Source organism: Chlamydotis macqueenii, chromosome 3 (genome assembly GCF_036417535.1).
Source record: "Chlamydotis macqueenii isolate bChlMac1 chromosome 3, bChlMac1.mat, whole genome shotgun sequence".
In the NCBI taxonomy this organism is placed as follows: Eukaryota; Metazoa; Chordata; class Aves; order Otidiformes; family Otididae; genus Chlamydotis; species Chlamydotis macqueenii.
Genome location: NC_141558.1, coordinates 26,552,786 through 26,566,446, shown reverse-complemented (window position 1 = coordinate 26,566,446; position 13,661 = coordinate 26,552,786). Strand labels below are relative to the sequence as shown.

The following is a 13,661-nucleotide window of genomic DNA, read 5'->3' as shown; positions in this document are numbered from 1 at the left end:
TGGCCATTGTACTTGAGAAGTCGTGGCGGTCTGGTGAGGTCCCCAATGACTGGAAGAGAGGGAAGATAATCCCCATTTTTAAAAAGGGGAACAAGGAGGACCCAAGCAACTACAGGCCAGTCAGCTTCACCTCTGTGCCTGGCAAGGTCATGGAGCAGATTCTCCTAGAAACCATGCCAAGGCACATGGAAAGCAAGGAGGTGGTTGGTGACAGCCAACATGGCTTCACCAAGGGCAGATCGTGCCTGACCAATTTGGTGGCCTTCTATGATGGGGTGACAGCATCGGTGGACAAGGGACAAGCAACGGATATCATCTACCTGGACTTGTGCAAAGCTTTTGACACTGTCCCACACGACATCCTTCTTTCTACACTAGAGAGACATGGGTTTGATGGACGGACCACTCGGTGGATAAGGAGTTGGCTGGATGGCCGCACTCAGAGAGTGGTGGTCAACGGCTCGATGTCCAAGTGGAGATGGGTCACAAGTAGTGTTCCTCAGGAGTCCATGTTGGGCCCGGCCTTGTTCAACATCTTTGTCGGTGACATGGACAGTGGGATAGAGTGCATCCTCAGCAAGTTCGCTGATGACACCAAGCTGTGTGGTGCTGTTGACAAGCTGGAAGGGAGGGATGCCATCCAGAGGGACCTTGACAGGATGGTGAGGTGGGCCCGTGCCAACCTCATGAAGTTCAACCAGGCCAAGTGCGAGGTCCTGCACCTGGGTTGTGGCAATCCCAGGCACAAATACAGCCTGGGCAGAAAATGGATCGAGAGCAGCCCTGAGGAGAAGAACTTGGGAGTGCTGGTGGACAAGAAGCTCAACATGAGCAGGCAATGCACCCTGGCGGCCCAGAAGGCCAACTGCATCCTGGGCTGCATCAAGAGGAGCGTGGCCAGCAGGTCGAGGGAGGTGATTCTCCCCCTCTACTCTGCCCTGGTGAGATCCCACCTGGAGTACTGTGTCCAGTTCTGGAGCCCCCAACACAAGAAGGACATGGACCAGTTGGAGAAGATCCAGAGGAGGGCCACAAAGATGATAAGAGGGCTGGAGCACCTTTCCTATGAGGACAGGCTGAGAGAGTTGGGGCTGTTCTGCCTGGAGAAGAGGAGGCTCTGGGGAGACCTAATAGCGGTCTTCCAGTACCTCAAGGGGGCCTACAAGAAAGATGGGGAAAGGCTGTTTAGTAGGGCCTGTTGTGATAGGATGAGGGGTAATGGTTTTAAAATAGAGGGAGGTAGATTTAGATTGGATATTAGGACAAAATTTTTTACAATGCGAGTTGTAGAGCACTGGAACAGCTTGCCGAGAGAGGTGGTGGATGCCCCATCCTGGAAACGTTCAAGGCCAGCTGATTTAGGCTCTGAGCAACCTGATCTAGTTGGGGATGTCCCTGCTTCTTGCAGGGGGGTTGGACTAGATGACCTTTGAAGGTCCCTTCCAACTCTAACCATTCTATGATTCCATGATTCTATAATGGTAATTGATTCAGACCAAAGTCATGCCAGGGACTTCTCTACCAAATTAATGGTTTGAACAGTCAAATTCAAGCACTTGGAATCAGGACTTGGCACTGTTTAGCTTAGTTATAGGTAGATAGTCTGAAGGTAATGGGATACATCAGGCAACTTTTTCCAAGAAGAGGATCTAGTTCCCACCGGAGGAACTGGGCTGATATTACACAGTCATTAATCTTATTTGCTATGGCTCATTACAATCAAACTATACATTAAACTTGAGTTCTAGGTGACCGCAACTTACCACTGAGGAAGTTGTAAATAATAGGATTGGCTGCACTGTTTGCATATACAAGCCAGTGTGAGAATGTGAACCAGGCATACACAGTTTCTCTGTCATCAGCATGATTAAACATCCCAAAAACCCTACAGAAAAAGAAAAGCAAACCTGAAAGATGGCAAAATTAGAAATCATATAAAAAGATTTGGCAACTTCTAGCTTAATATTATCTCTGATTATCTATTTGCAGTATCATAGAAAAGCTGATTCAACACTGCATGCTTTCTTGAACTAATAAAGTCCTCTCCCCGTCCCTCAGCCTCCTTTCTTGATGGTTTAGCACAATAGAGACCATCAGTACTTTGTTTTGCAGTAGTGCAGATGCATGACTTTTCTGCTAAGTACCAAGTCAATGAGTATTAGATAAGCCAAAACACCATGGGAAAAGTTGCTCTTGATCTATTCAAGCCATTGAGGTTCCCAGATCTAGGCCCACTCTCCAATAAACGAGGGCTCTGTGGTTAGAAATGCACTGAACTGGCTCACAACCAGAGGCCACAGTATCAGCTTCTGTCCTCCAGAGAAAGCTGCTTTGCCTAGATTCCTTAGACCTAAGTTTTGCCATTTAAGTGAAAATCTAACTACAGGCCTACTCTGCTATTGTAGTCGAGCCTCTGTAGTTCCTCTGTGGTTAACATTGTAGGTGGCCTGAACTGCCTTCTGGAAAGACTTCTACCTCTCCACATTGCTTACCAAGGCACCTGAGGATGAAAAGTACTTAAATTAGGCCTCAGGAAAGTGCCAGAATTGAGTGGGATGTATTTAAGCCTTTGTATCCAATGTGAAACCCTTAAAAACTAAAATGTTCCTCAAGCATCAATGAAAGGCTAGCTAGTTTCTAGGACATTCAAATATCCTGCTATATGTCATTATTTATTCAAGAGGTCTCATGAGATGTAACTATACCTAAGCCTTAGCCTGTCAGGCACCGTACAAAAACCAGAGCGTAAACAATTATGTCTCAAATGAACAGGAGAGAAAAGGGTAAATAAAGCTTCATAGGCAAACTAAAGGGTTAGCCTAAGGTCTCAAAACTGTACATGATGGGGCTTGGGTTTAAACCCAGCATTTCAAAGTCCTGGGGACCAAGCTACAACACCACACTCTCCCGCTAACCTTCAGCTGCTGCTTTAGGTAAGTGCACTTCCAGGGGTACATTTGCAGCAAGCAAGCTGTAATCCCACGTAAATGACAGGTTTTAATGAGGCTAGATCATTCTCATGAGGCAGAGCTTGCTAATAAGGGTTCCACAATCTAGCCTTTAGTTTAAATACTACAGATAAGTTAGATATATTTTTTTTTCTTGCAACTGTATGCTTATTTTCCATTTCTTTATTGTGAAATAAGTAAGCTTATCCTTTAAAAATATCTGCCAGAATAAGAGGAATCTTGTAACAGAGGATTGTTTTTAGATAGGAAGCTTTACCAAGTGTTTACATTTTGGGATAAACTTTACCTTTTCAAGACATTGAGGATGCTAATTGGTAGATAGCAAAGTGCAAAAACCAGGAGGACAACCATCAGCATACGTGCTGTTTTCCTTCTTGCACGAATCTGTTTAATTTCAGCTGCCACAGTGCTAATCTTGGACTTTGTTGATTGTCCCAGCCCTCGGGGCTGTGCTGAGGTCTGCAGAGGCTTCCATTTTTTCTGAACAACAGAAGAAGTTCCTGGGATCTAAAAGAGGCAAAATAAGGTGCACTTTGAAAAACCAGCACTGTGTGGGTAGCTATAACAAGAAAAATAGACATGTTGACATACACAGTGTAAGCTTGCAGGGAAACAAATCTGATTTCAGATACACTTGGAGGACTGCATAAAAAAAAATTGTATTTTATCCAAACATATCAACTGATGTTGATTAAAATTTTATTTACTTCCCACATACCATGCTTTACTTGTATCTTCAGACTATCACACTTACCAAGCCTACTGCTGCAATTATGTTGATATCAAGTTCTCTATTAAATGTTTTCTTGTATGGCAGAGTAGTTTATCCCATTAATATGCTGCTAATGTAAGATGCCAAAACAGCTTTTCAGCATTGGAAAACAAGGATTTAAAGCCTACATAGCTTTAGGTGTCATAAACCTTTCAAATATACAGTCTAGATGACAATGGAGCCACTAAAGAAGCCGCAGCTGAAGTGTGGATGAACCTGCAAAACTCTTCAAAACTGAATGTGTTTGCAGTGATGAATGGACAAGAATCATGGAACAGTGCCAAGACACAGGAAGAGTTATGATAGTCAAAGACATCTTCCAATGGGTATATGTAGCACCATGCCATTAAAAAAACCCTTCTTTTTTGCTTTCTGTGCCCTCACATAAGCCAAGTCAAATAAAGCAATTTTGCTTCAGTTCTTAAAAATAATTTCCTGCCTGCAGCCAAATGTGAAAGACTACAGATGGCAAGGACTTTCTCAGAGAACAATGACATTTATAATGTTTTCAATGTTATACATTGAGAAAACCTTTTGGGCAGAAATATAGTTTTATTCATGCGTAGTACAGTTGTCTGTGGGGTGACTAGTCTCATGAGTGCAAAATAATTCATGTTTAAAAGTACCTGCAAAATTCAGATTGTCTATTGCAACATTTTAAAAATTTGGGCTTATCACAAAAACCAACCAGAAGAGAACTAGATTTTGGATATTTATTTCAGAAAAAAAAAAAAAAGTAAGCTAAAATGGAAACACTTTTTTTTTCTAAAATAAAAGCATGCACATGCAGAATTGTTCTAGAACAGCTACTATGTGTTTTTTTTTTGTTAATAGCTTCCTCGCACAGACAAACCCTTGATTTAGTATTTATGTGCACCATCAAACCTGATTTACAACTACTGGAATGTTTTGGCAAAGTTGTGCTGTAATGAACAGGAAATCAATGAAGCAGAATGAGGGATATGTTATAACGTTTATTTTTTATTATTGTCTCTATGGACACAAAGCAAAAAAAAACTTCTTGCACTTATTTCTGCTGAGGATTCCCACTCATGGAGCTGAAACCAGCAGTACCAGTTTCACACCTGGACACATCTGTCCTATTGCAAGGGATTTACCTGACTTAGCTGTGGGGTGCTGCAATGTGTCTTTGCCGTACACTATGGAGATAATACACTACCTAAGATTCTGATTTTGGTTTATAAGGGATGCTTTGATATTCTGTTCTTCTAACTTTGAAGCAGAAGCTTTTCTTTCCTTTTCAGTCATACTGAGTTACCATATTTGTAGCAAGAACTGATCAGAAAATGGAGATGGATGCAGAGAAACTCAGAGAAAATTCTCCCTCCTGATCATGCCAAAGATTCACTTGAAGAATTCTTTGAGCAGGTTTCTTGGTAGCTAGATGCAATTTAGAGGAAGAGAAACAGTATCTGGGCTCAAAATTGTGAACACCATTTCTACAGAAATGTTAGACACAACTGATTTTGCATATGGCTTGTACCTGCCTGTGCAGGTAGAAGGCTCTTTTCTGGTATTTAAGCAGTCTTTAATAGCAAGAAGTGATCAAAGTTAGGGACTGCATGCAATGTACAGTCTCACTGTACTGTATATTAAATTGCTAAATCTTCAGGAGTTTGTATTGAGAACTTTTCTACAGAGCCCTATTTTCCTTAGTCTTTACCTGGCATACACCTGAGCTTCAATACTGTTACACCAATAGGCAATAATATAGCAATAATTTTAACAGGAAAAAAATAAAAGAGCTATACACCCTCAGATGCATAGCTGAACCAGTGCCATCTAAGGAGCACAACACTTCAGAAGTGTGTGTGTGTATACAGAAACATTCACAAAGATACATTTATGTAAGTATACATGTGTGTATTATGTAAATAGAAGTACACATGTGCCAGCATAATGCATAAATTTGCTTTCTAGTAATGAATCTGTTAAAGAAATAAGTGTGGAGAATTTTTGTAATTCAAATAATTCACTAAAAGCCCACTAGCTGTGTCCAAATAGATACTGAGTTGCATAGTTATATTCTTATGCAATTTGTCTTTATCCTCTCAAATTATTATCAAGGGGTTTATAACCAGAGGAAATGTCTCCAAATACAATAACAGCTTGCAAAGATTAGAAGGGTATATTTCAGCTGCCAAAATAAAAACGGGTAGGGTTCCTAGTTATTATTACGAGTAGGCTCTAGTGCCAATGCATTTGGACATCAGTAAATCCAAGCATACATTATGGAACCTGATAATACAAGTTATATACCAATACTTGTATCCTAAGTTCATTCAGTCCTATTTATTTCTTCAGAAGTTACTTTTAATCTGCTTAAAATCTGCAAGAGAACATAGCCTTCTAAGTTACTACTTCCTTGCTAATAATGAAAATAAATTACTCAAAATCCCTGGTATTTGTGGCATGATTGTTCTTGTCTTTACAAAGATGAATCACTAATTCAAAGATTGTAAATCTTACATTCAAAGATCTGCCTGAAAGACACAATCAGTGATGTTAAGAGCTATTGCACAAAGTAGAGTAAGGACAGCTTGTAAAACTGTCTTACCCTTAGTGAACTAAAAATTTGCACACACAACACATTCAATTTGAAAAAAAAGAACCTTTAGAAAAAGCGTAAGGCATAGAAAGCACCTACTGTTCGCTGTGGTTTTTTTATCCCATACATCTGGAAGGTTCATTGTACCTTGCAATAGGATTACTATATTTAACTGAAGTTCTGGTAAGCAGCATGATTTCTTAATTGAAACTATTATCAGATAACACATTTAGAGCGCTTGCATTCATTCGCTCTACATGACTGATTACGGCACACCTGTTGCCCTCGGAAAAATGCCTGACGCCTGCAGCCAAATCGCAGTTGATAATAGATATTCAGTGGTTTTAATTTCACTTAGTACAGCCTCTTATACATAGTGCTATCATCTATGCTAGGAAAACAGACGTCTGTAATTTTGCATCATTGACAGCACTAAGCCTGTAGCAGTATTCATCTTTTTGCTACCGAAAAAAACCAGATCATCCTAACCTTGTCAGCATGCAAGATGTATAGGGAGAAGAAATACTGTGAAGAAGAAATAGGCCAGCTAATAAAATTGTGGCAAAAAAATCCAACAAAATAGGTTAGTTTCCAGTCATTCTGCTCTGAATCTAAACCAGCATTTTCAAGCTATGTGCAGATTAAGAACAATTGCTTTGCATTAACTTAATTAATGGCCAGTTTGAGAGACAAGGTAGATTGTAAAGAAAGTACAGAAGCGAAGGTTAAGAAGGAATATGGTGATAAGGTCATTGGATGCTACAGGACAGACAACTATTGAGCAACGCAGAGCATCTTAGAGCTATGTCAGACTGAACTTAATTTCAAAACTAACCAAGCAAAGCCTTTATTCTGCTGAAGACTACCCTCAAATTGTAAAGGATAATTTTTATCTTTTTATTTAATCTTACAAATGTAAGAAATTAAAAGCAAAAATAATAATTTAAAGACAAACAGCAGGACAAACAGCAATTCTGGTTTAACATAATATGATTAGATGTGAGAATAATACTATGATGAATGGATGATAACAAGATGTCTTAAAGCAGATTTGGTTTGTCCTATATTTTAGCTATTTGCAAGAGATGTTTTGTCAGCATAAGATTTGATTTTTACTTTTAATACATTATCATTCAGAAATCTAAAGTCTACTTGTGGTTTCTTTAATGGATCAATCTGAAGCGCATGGAAAATGCTCCTGATATGGCAGATATTATGCCCTGGCCAGGACAGTACCACATTTGGATGATATCAGACAGAATGGTGAGAAATAAATTATTCATGTCCAGATCTTGATGAAAATGTCAGCCACTATTTGAGCCATTTGAGAGGACAGGAGAGGGAATATCTTGCATCATATCTTCAACAGGATGAGTTTATTGTCCTTTACAGAGTGACATGGCAGGGTGTGGCAGGGGACTACAGGCACAGGTAAATTCTAGACAATGCAAAAGACACCAGAGGGAACCATAGACTGATGCATGATAGATTACATCTCATACTTAGAAAATGATTCTCAAGCTGACACCACTGTGAATTGGCGGAGAGGGAAAAGGTTCCTGAAAAAAAATCACATCATTTTTGCCACTTCTATTCAAATGTTCATAGAATCACAGAATAGTTTGGGTTGGAAGGGACCTTTAAAGGTCATCTAGTTCCAGTCCCCCTGCAAGAAGCAGGGACATTTTCAACTAGATCAGGTTGCTCAGAGCCCTGTCCAACCTGGCCTTGAATGTTTCCAGGGATGGGGCATCAACAACCTCTCTGGGCAACCTGTTCCAGTGTTCTACCACCATCATAGTGAAGAAAGTGCTTTGTGTGCTTGCTTGTTGGGTTTGGTTTTTTTTTTTTTTAGTATTTCTGTTTTCCTTCCTTTATTTTGAATAGGAAGCCTGAAAAAAAGAAACATTCACGTTAGAAATCATGCCATTTTTTTTTTGCCAGAAATTCATATCAAATGTTATTGATAACAGTCAGGTTCACATCAGACAATTCCAGTCTCACAATTCCGATAGCTGGACTTTCTAGTCTAACTTTCGTTCAGATTGGACCTACTATGAACCTGAGACTTTGTCAAATGAAACATAAAATAAAAAATTGTACAGACTGTTAACAAAATGAGAATGTCAGTCCTAGCTTTTGACTACTACAGGAGATTTTAGCAGTATAAATAAGATCACCTAAGGTATTTCAGTAAGAATTTCAGGTACAATGGGAGAGACCCTATAATCCATCTTTTTGTTGCCTTTTTGTATCTTTTTCTCCCTTTAAGTCTTTCATAGGCATGAACAGGAAGGGGTTTACTTTCAACCTGACTGCCTTCATTTTTTAATGCATCTCAGTTCTTATCCAAGGTGTCTGTAAGTCAGAAGTGTCACTGAACATGGTGACAGTGCTGGATGTAAAATTCCAAGTCCAAAGTGACAGCACGGAGCATCCAGAGGAGGTGGCTGCACATAGGAATCTGCACGCAGTCACAACAGCAAGCAAATAGAGATAGTTTTAGGTGACTTACCTGGCGACACCAGAGCTTTCGAAATATTTGCAAATAGGCCAACACCATAAGACACAGCGGTGCCATGTATGTCACCAGAAAAAAGCACGTGTGATACATTTTGGGATAAAACTCGGCTGAAAAAAGAATTCAAATAGGAAAAGTACATTGAAATATACATACCTTTCATAATCACTTTAAGACAAATTATTAATAAAGATATGCATATGTTTTTCAAATATAATAGGTTGCAACAGAAGATGTATCCAATCATATTATGGTCAGGATTGATTTTTTAAATCACCTCTATATACATTCTGTTTCTATTAAAAACATTATTTTATTTCAAGCATCTCATATCACATTAATGCTTTCATATCACATTATTACTTTAGGTGTGAAGTCCTAGGAAGTTTTGCTTTTATTAAATCAGTGAAAGAACATTTCACTATCTAACAATAGCTAAACAATCACTGAACCTTATCTTTGACGTATTTAACAGGTTATGTAACTGTCTTTAGTTTCTTCGTGCAAAGGCTACTATGCGTCCCTGAGTAAATTGCACAATCTCTCACCTGTAAACAGAGAATGTAGACTACAGCACACAGGATGCTAATGGGAGGAGAGATAGATGTTTCTTAAATTACTTTCTGGTGGCAGAACAAATGTGTCTTAAAGGTATACTCTGTGATTTATTATTATGATTAGTGTAAAAAAAACAGAATTAATTCAGTCGTGTTCTAAAATTTCCAAGACTATTTTTGACTCATCTTTAACAATAATGAGTTTGCTACCATTGTGTTCTAGTTTCCTGTGTATCTCTTTTCAAAAGACAGCTTATGATTCTTATTTGCTCAGAAACAAACATCTTACAACTGTTGTGAGTGTACTGTGTTTTTAAGAACATATCATAAGCTTCATCTGTTACAGCAGAATGTGCAGCAAGTGCCTGGAAAACTTGCTTACACTTTTGTAACACCAAATACAATTTGGTAACACCAAATGTTAATATCAACTACAGCTTAACATTTATGGATGGCCCCAGAAAAGGAATGAACATTATGCAGATTGACATGTAGCAGAAGAAAAACTGTGCACTATATGAGCAGTTAGATTGCATGGTAATCCTAAGCATTGCATTTTGGGCCAGAGCAAGAAGGAATGTTTATGTTAATGCCCTGAATTCTCCAACATTTCAGGATGATGAGATCTGCAACTAAAATTCTGCATTTAGTTTTAATTTTAAAAGAAAGAAAGAAAAAAAGAGTTGCATGAAATCAAAGCTTTAATGAGATAAACTTATTTTATGGCTTTTAAAATGACTGAGATTGCAGAGCCTATCAAACAAGAGATGCCTTTGCATGCCAGGAGGATCACTGAGAGTTTGATTAGACAAGGAGATACAAAGACCTAGCCCATAACTTACAGCAGGGAGGACTACACCACCATGTTAACTCAAGGCTTGCCCTCAAAACCAGACTCCTGTAATGTCACACTCAGTGTTGGGCTTTAAAGAGCCAGCTGGTTCACCAGTCAGAAAAACTTCCGTATTAGGGAAACATAAGCTTGCTATAGCAAAATCCAGCCCATGTTCATTCACATTTGACAGCTTTGATGGATCAGGGTTCAAAAAAATCAGATGAGCAGCATTTGGCTCCTTACTTGGTCTAAGATGCTGTAGTAAACCAGCTTAACAACTCTGAACTGAGCAGCTGTAGCTACTACCTCTTGTCAACGTCCTGGGAGAGGCAGACCATTTGAGGTCGGTTTTTTTTTTATAAATGATGATAATCTGGGTTTGTATATTGACTGATTATCTCAGAATTAGTTGTGCATTCCAGAAAATGCAGCCTCACGGCAGTCCTGTCAGCCAGGGAAATACTGACATGCATGCTTCACAGGTGGAGAGATTAAGGAGAAACTGGAGAAATGTAACTTACTGGGATCACGGGAGGTCAGAGCTGAAAGTACATTCTTTCTGCTCAGAAGGAGGTGCCACCTGCCTCATCAATACTCTGCAGCCGGCCAGGCCCCTTTCAGGTAGAAGAGTGGTACATATTTAAAAGGCCATCTGGAGTTTATGGCTTCCAATTTAGCATTCCAAGTAAAGCAAAACATTAAATGAGCCTAGCTATCTACAAAGAACTGACGGGCCAGGTTGGAGGAAGATCCTAACACTTGCCTTTGAAGTCTAGCCACCTGGAAAGTGCCAGCTGCTAAACATCAAAGGAAACCTGTCCCTCCTCCACCCAGGGCAAAGCCCTTTGTAGAACTTTTCCCTAAGAAGCATGACTCTGTTTAGCTTCTCAAGCCAAAGAAAAGCTTTAAAGCTGTTTGACAAACACAGCGGCAAGAAGGAGGAAGGGCTGGTTTGGGATACCGTTCATTTATCAAGTGGGTGAGTTCCAGGCTCCTTGAATGAGAACATCAATCAGTCTGTGGTCCTGGTGATATATCATCTGCCTGACTGGGACTGCCGAACCTCTTACTGCCAAGCAGAAGAGAAGTGTCTTTGCCTTCCGGAGTCACTTAACGGGCTGCGGGACAGTGGGGAGATGGTTCTTAGCTGGAGTAACCACCTCTTTAAGAAGAAATTAATGAGTCTTGCACCACTGGCTCTTACTGAAAAGCAGGAAGGGGACAAAAACCAAACAGGTGGTCATGGGGATTGGACTGGGATGAGATTAACATTCCTACTTGGCACCAGTCGTACAGTACAAATACTCCACCTGATAAAGGATCAGTATGCTACAATAACCCTTCTGTCTGCTGTAAGGGTTATTAAACAAATCTTAAACTTTTCTAAAGATCCTTCTTGGCTTTGTGCTCCAGTCCCAGACTGTTGTTCAATGAAGCAAGGAGGTATAAGACTGAAACTACAGCTTCTGGATTTTTGCCAGAATTTTACTCTATTTGTTTAAATACATAAATACATACATGTATACATATACATATGTTTACAACTGAAAACAACCTAGGCTCAAAAGGTTTTGATATGTCTAGCAAATTAAATATTCCCTTAGGCCATCAGTGCATAATGAAATTGGTATCCTTGACAGCTTCCCTAAGAATAGGGAAAAACAACAAGACTATCAAGTTTGTTGAGCATCAGTACAGAGTTCTCAGGTTCTCTAGTTTCAGGAAGATAGCTATGAGGTTTTGGAGTTACCGATATGAAGAAGCAATGCAGCTAAAAGAGTATACTTTTAGAATAAAGCTTAATAAATAGGGATGTTAGGAAGTGGGTGCCCACAGTAGAGAAAATTCAACCACACAACACAGTCCTTTCCAAACTACATTCCTATGTCAGAATACTTACACTTGGGTAGCAATAAAATTACATTTTCAAACCTGATATGGTATGTTTGAGTTATTAATTCACGGTAATACCAAGAAAAATTTTAGTATTAGTACATTCTTTCTGCATTAAAATGCCCCACAAGTTTTTCCTTAAATTCTGAACACTTCAATAAACAGGATGTATAAACCTTCATGTGATAATGCAATTTCCAGCTATTTGTTTTCCAGAGTTAAGACAATATGTTTTTGTACTATTTTATGAGTATTCTAAGAGGAAATGGAACACAAAGTCTTCCCTTTGTTTCCATTCAACCATGTAGTTTTGGGAAAGGATTATGTCCATATTCTTTTTATCATTTGCAAAGGGCTTGGCTAACACACTTTGGCTAACACTCTTTTTGCGAACAGCTCTAAGAGAATGCATTTAGCTGACTCGGACACATGGTGAACTCATTTTAATATGCGTTTCTTTTATTTTGGCACTTTATCATCAAATTCAGCACATAGCAATTACAGACTATTATAGAACTGTGGCCAACACTGGCTCCTTAAGTGAGTCTGCATAGGTCACATGCTGGATCCTTCTGCATTCCCAAATAAAATATTGTTATTAGACAGTACTCGAAATGAAAACCCCTCAGCCTAGAATTGGCAATGAATTTTATATTCAGGAATGCCAGAAGCAATTAAAAAGAAATTGAGCCCCGTTTTAGGCTGAACTATTGCTCCATTTGCAGTTGCTGGCAACTCTCCAACAGCACGCTTGAAATCTTATTAGTCAGGGTGGCCGCTATTTGTTCACTGTTAAGGAGCCCAAGTGTCACAGTGTCAATCAGACCTTCCCTCCAGACACTCAGCAGACTTGTATGGATTTCAGCAGCTGGACCTAAGTCTGGGTAGGGTACAGTGCCGTCTCCTGCTTTGGCATCTCTGACATTTTCCTGGACATAGCTTCCCGTCAGTCCTCCATAGCACCTCATGTTTCAGTGGCCCTGAGTTCCCAGAGTTAGAACAGACTTCCAAAACACTTTGGAAAGTGTCATTAAGCACCCTCTTTTCTGCAGTACCAACCTTGACAATTCACACTTCAATATCCTTGGGACAAACAGTGTACATCAGATCACCACATGTACCTTAACTTTAGACAGCATAAATCACATACAGTTCTAAACGCAGCAGTGAACACACACATATAATAATCCCTTTCCTCTAAATTGACTCACCTATAGGATTTTCTCAAGGTGTCCTGAGCGTGTGCACTATCTACATCTCCACTTTCTCTTTGCAAATATAACTTATTTGTAGGAAAATGAATTTCTTTCTCCTTCAATCTCCTCCTAGTTAGCTGTCTTTGACCCTCGATATTCCCATAATGAAAAAAGGCAAACCAAAATCCAACAAAAATACAACTATTTTCTTTATTCCTTCTTCTGGCCTCAAGGCTCACTAGTCTTTTCAAATTGCTGCCCTGTTATTCATGTTCTTTTGTTCTTTTGTTTAGAGGCTTTTGTGGTTTCAAATCTTGGTTTTCAGTAGAAAAACTGGATCTTCTATGCT

At 39.5% G+C, this 13,661-nt stretch overlaps 1 protein-coding gene across 1 annotated transcript in view; it reads right to left on the bottom strand.

Annotated features, from left to right (window-relative positions):
• Positions 1-13,661, bottom strand: part of HCRTR2 (hypocretin receptor 2) — a 37,813-nt gene that overhangs the window by 3,061 nt on the left and 21,091 nt on the right. Inside the window, exons 4-6 of the mRNA XM_086745324.1 lie at positions 8,826-8,941; positions 3,256-3,476; positions 1,764-1,885 (exon numbers count right to left, since the gene is read on the bottom strand). Of these exons, the coding sequence (XP_086601450.1) occupies positions 1,764-1,885; positions 3,256-3,476; positions 8,826-8,941 (459 nt within the window). The remainder of the gene's footprint in view (positions 1-1,763; positions 1,886-3,255; positions 3,477-8,825; positions 8,942-13,661) is intronic.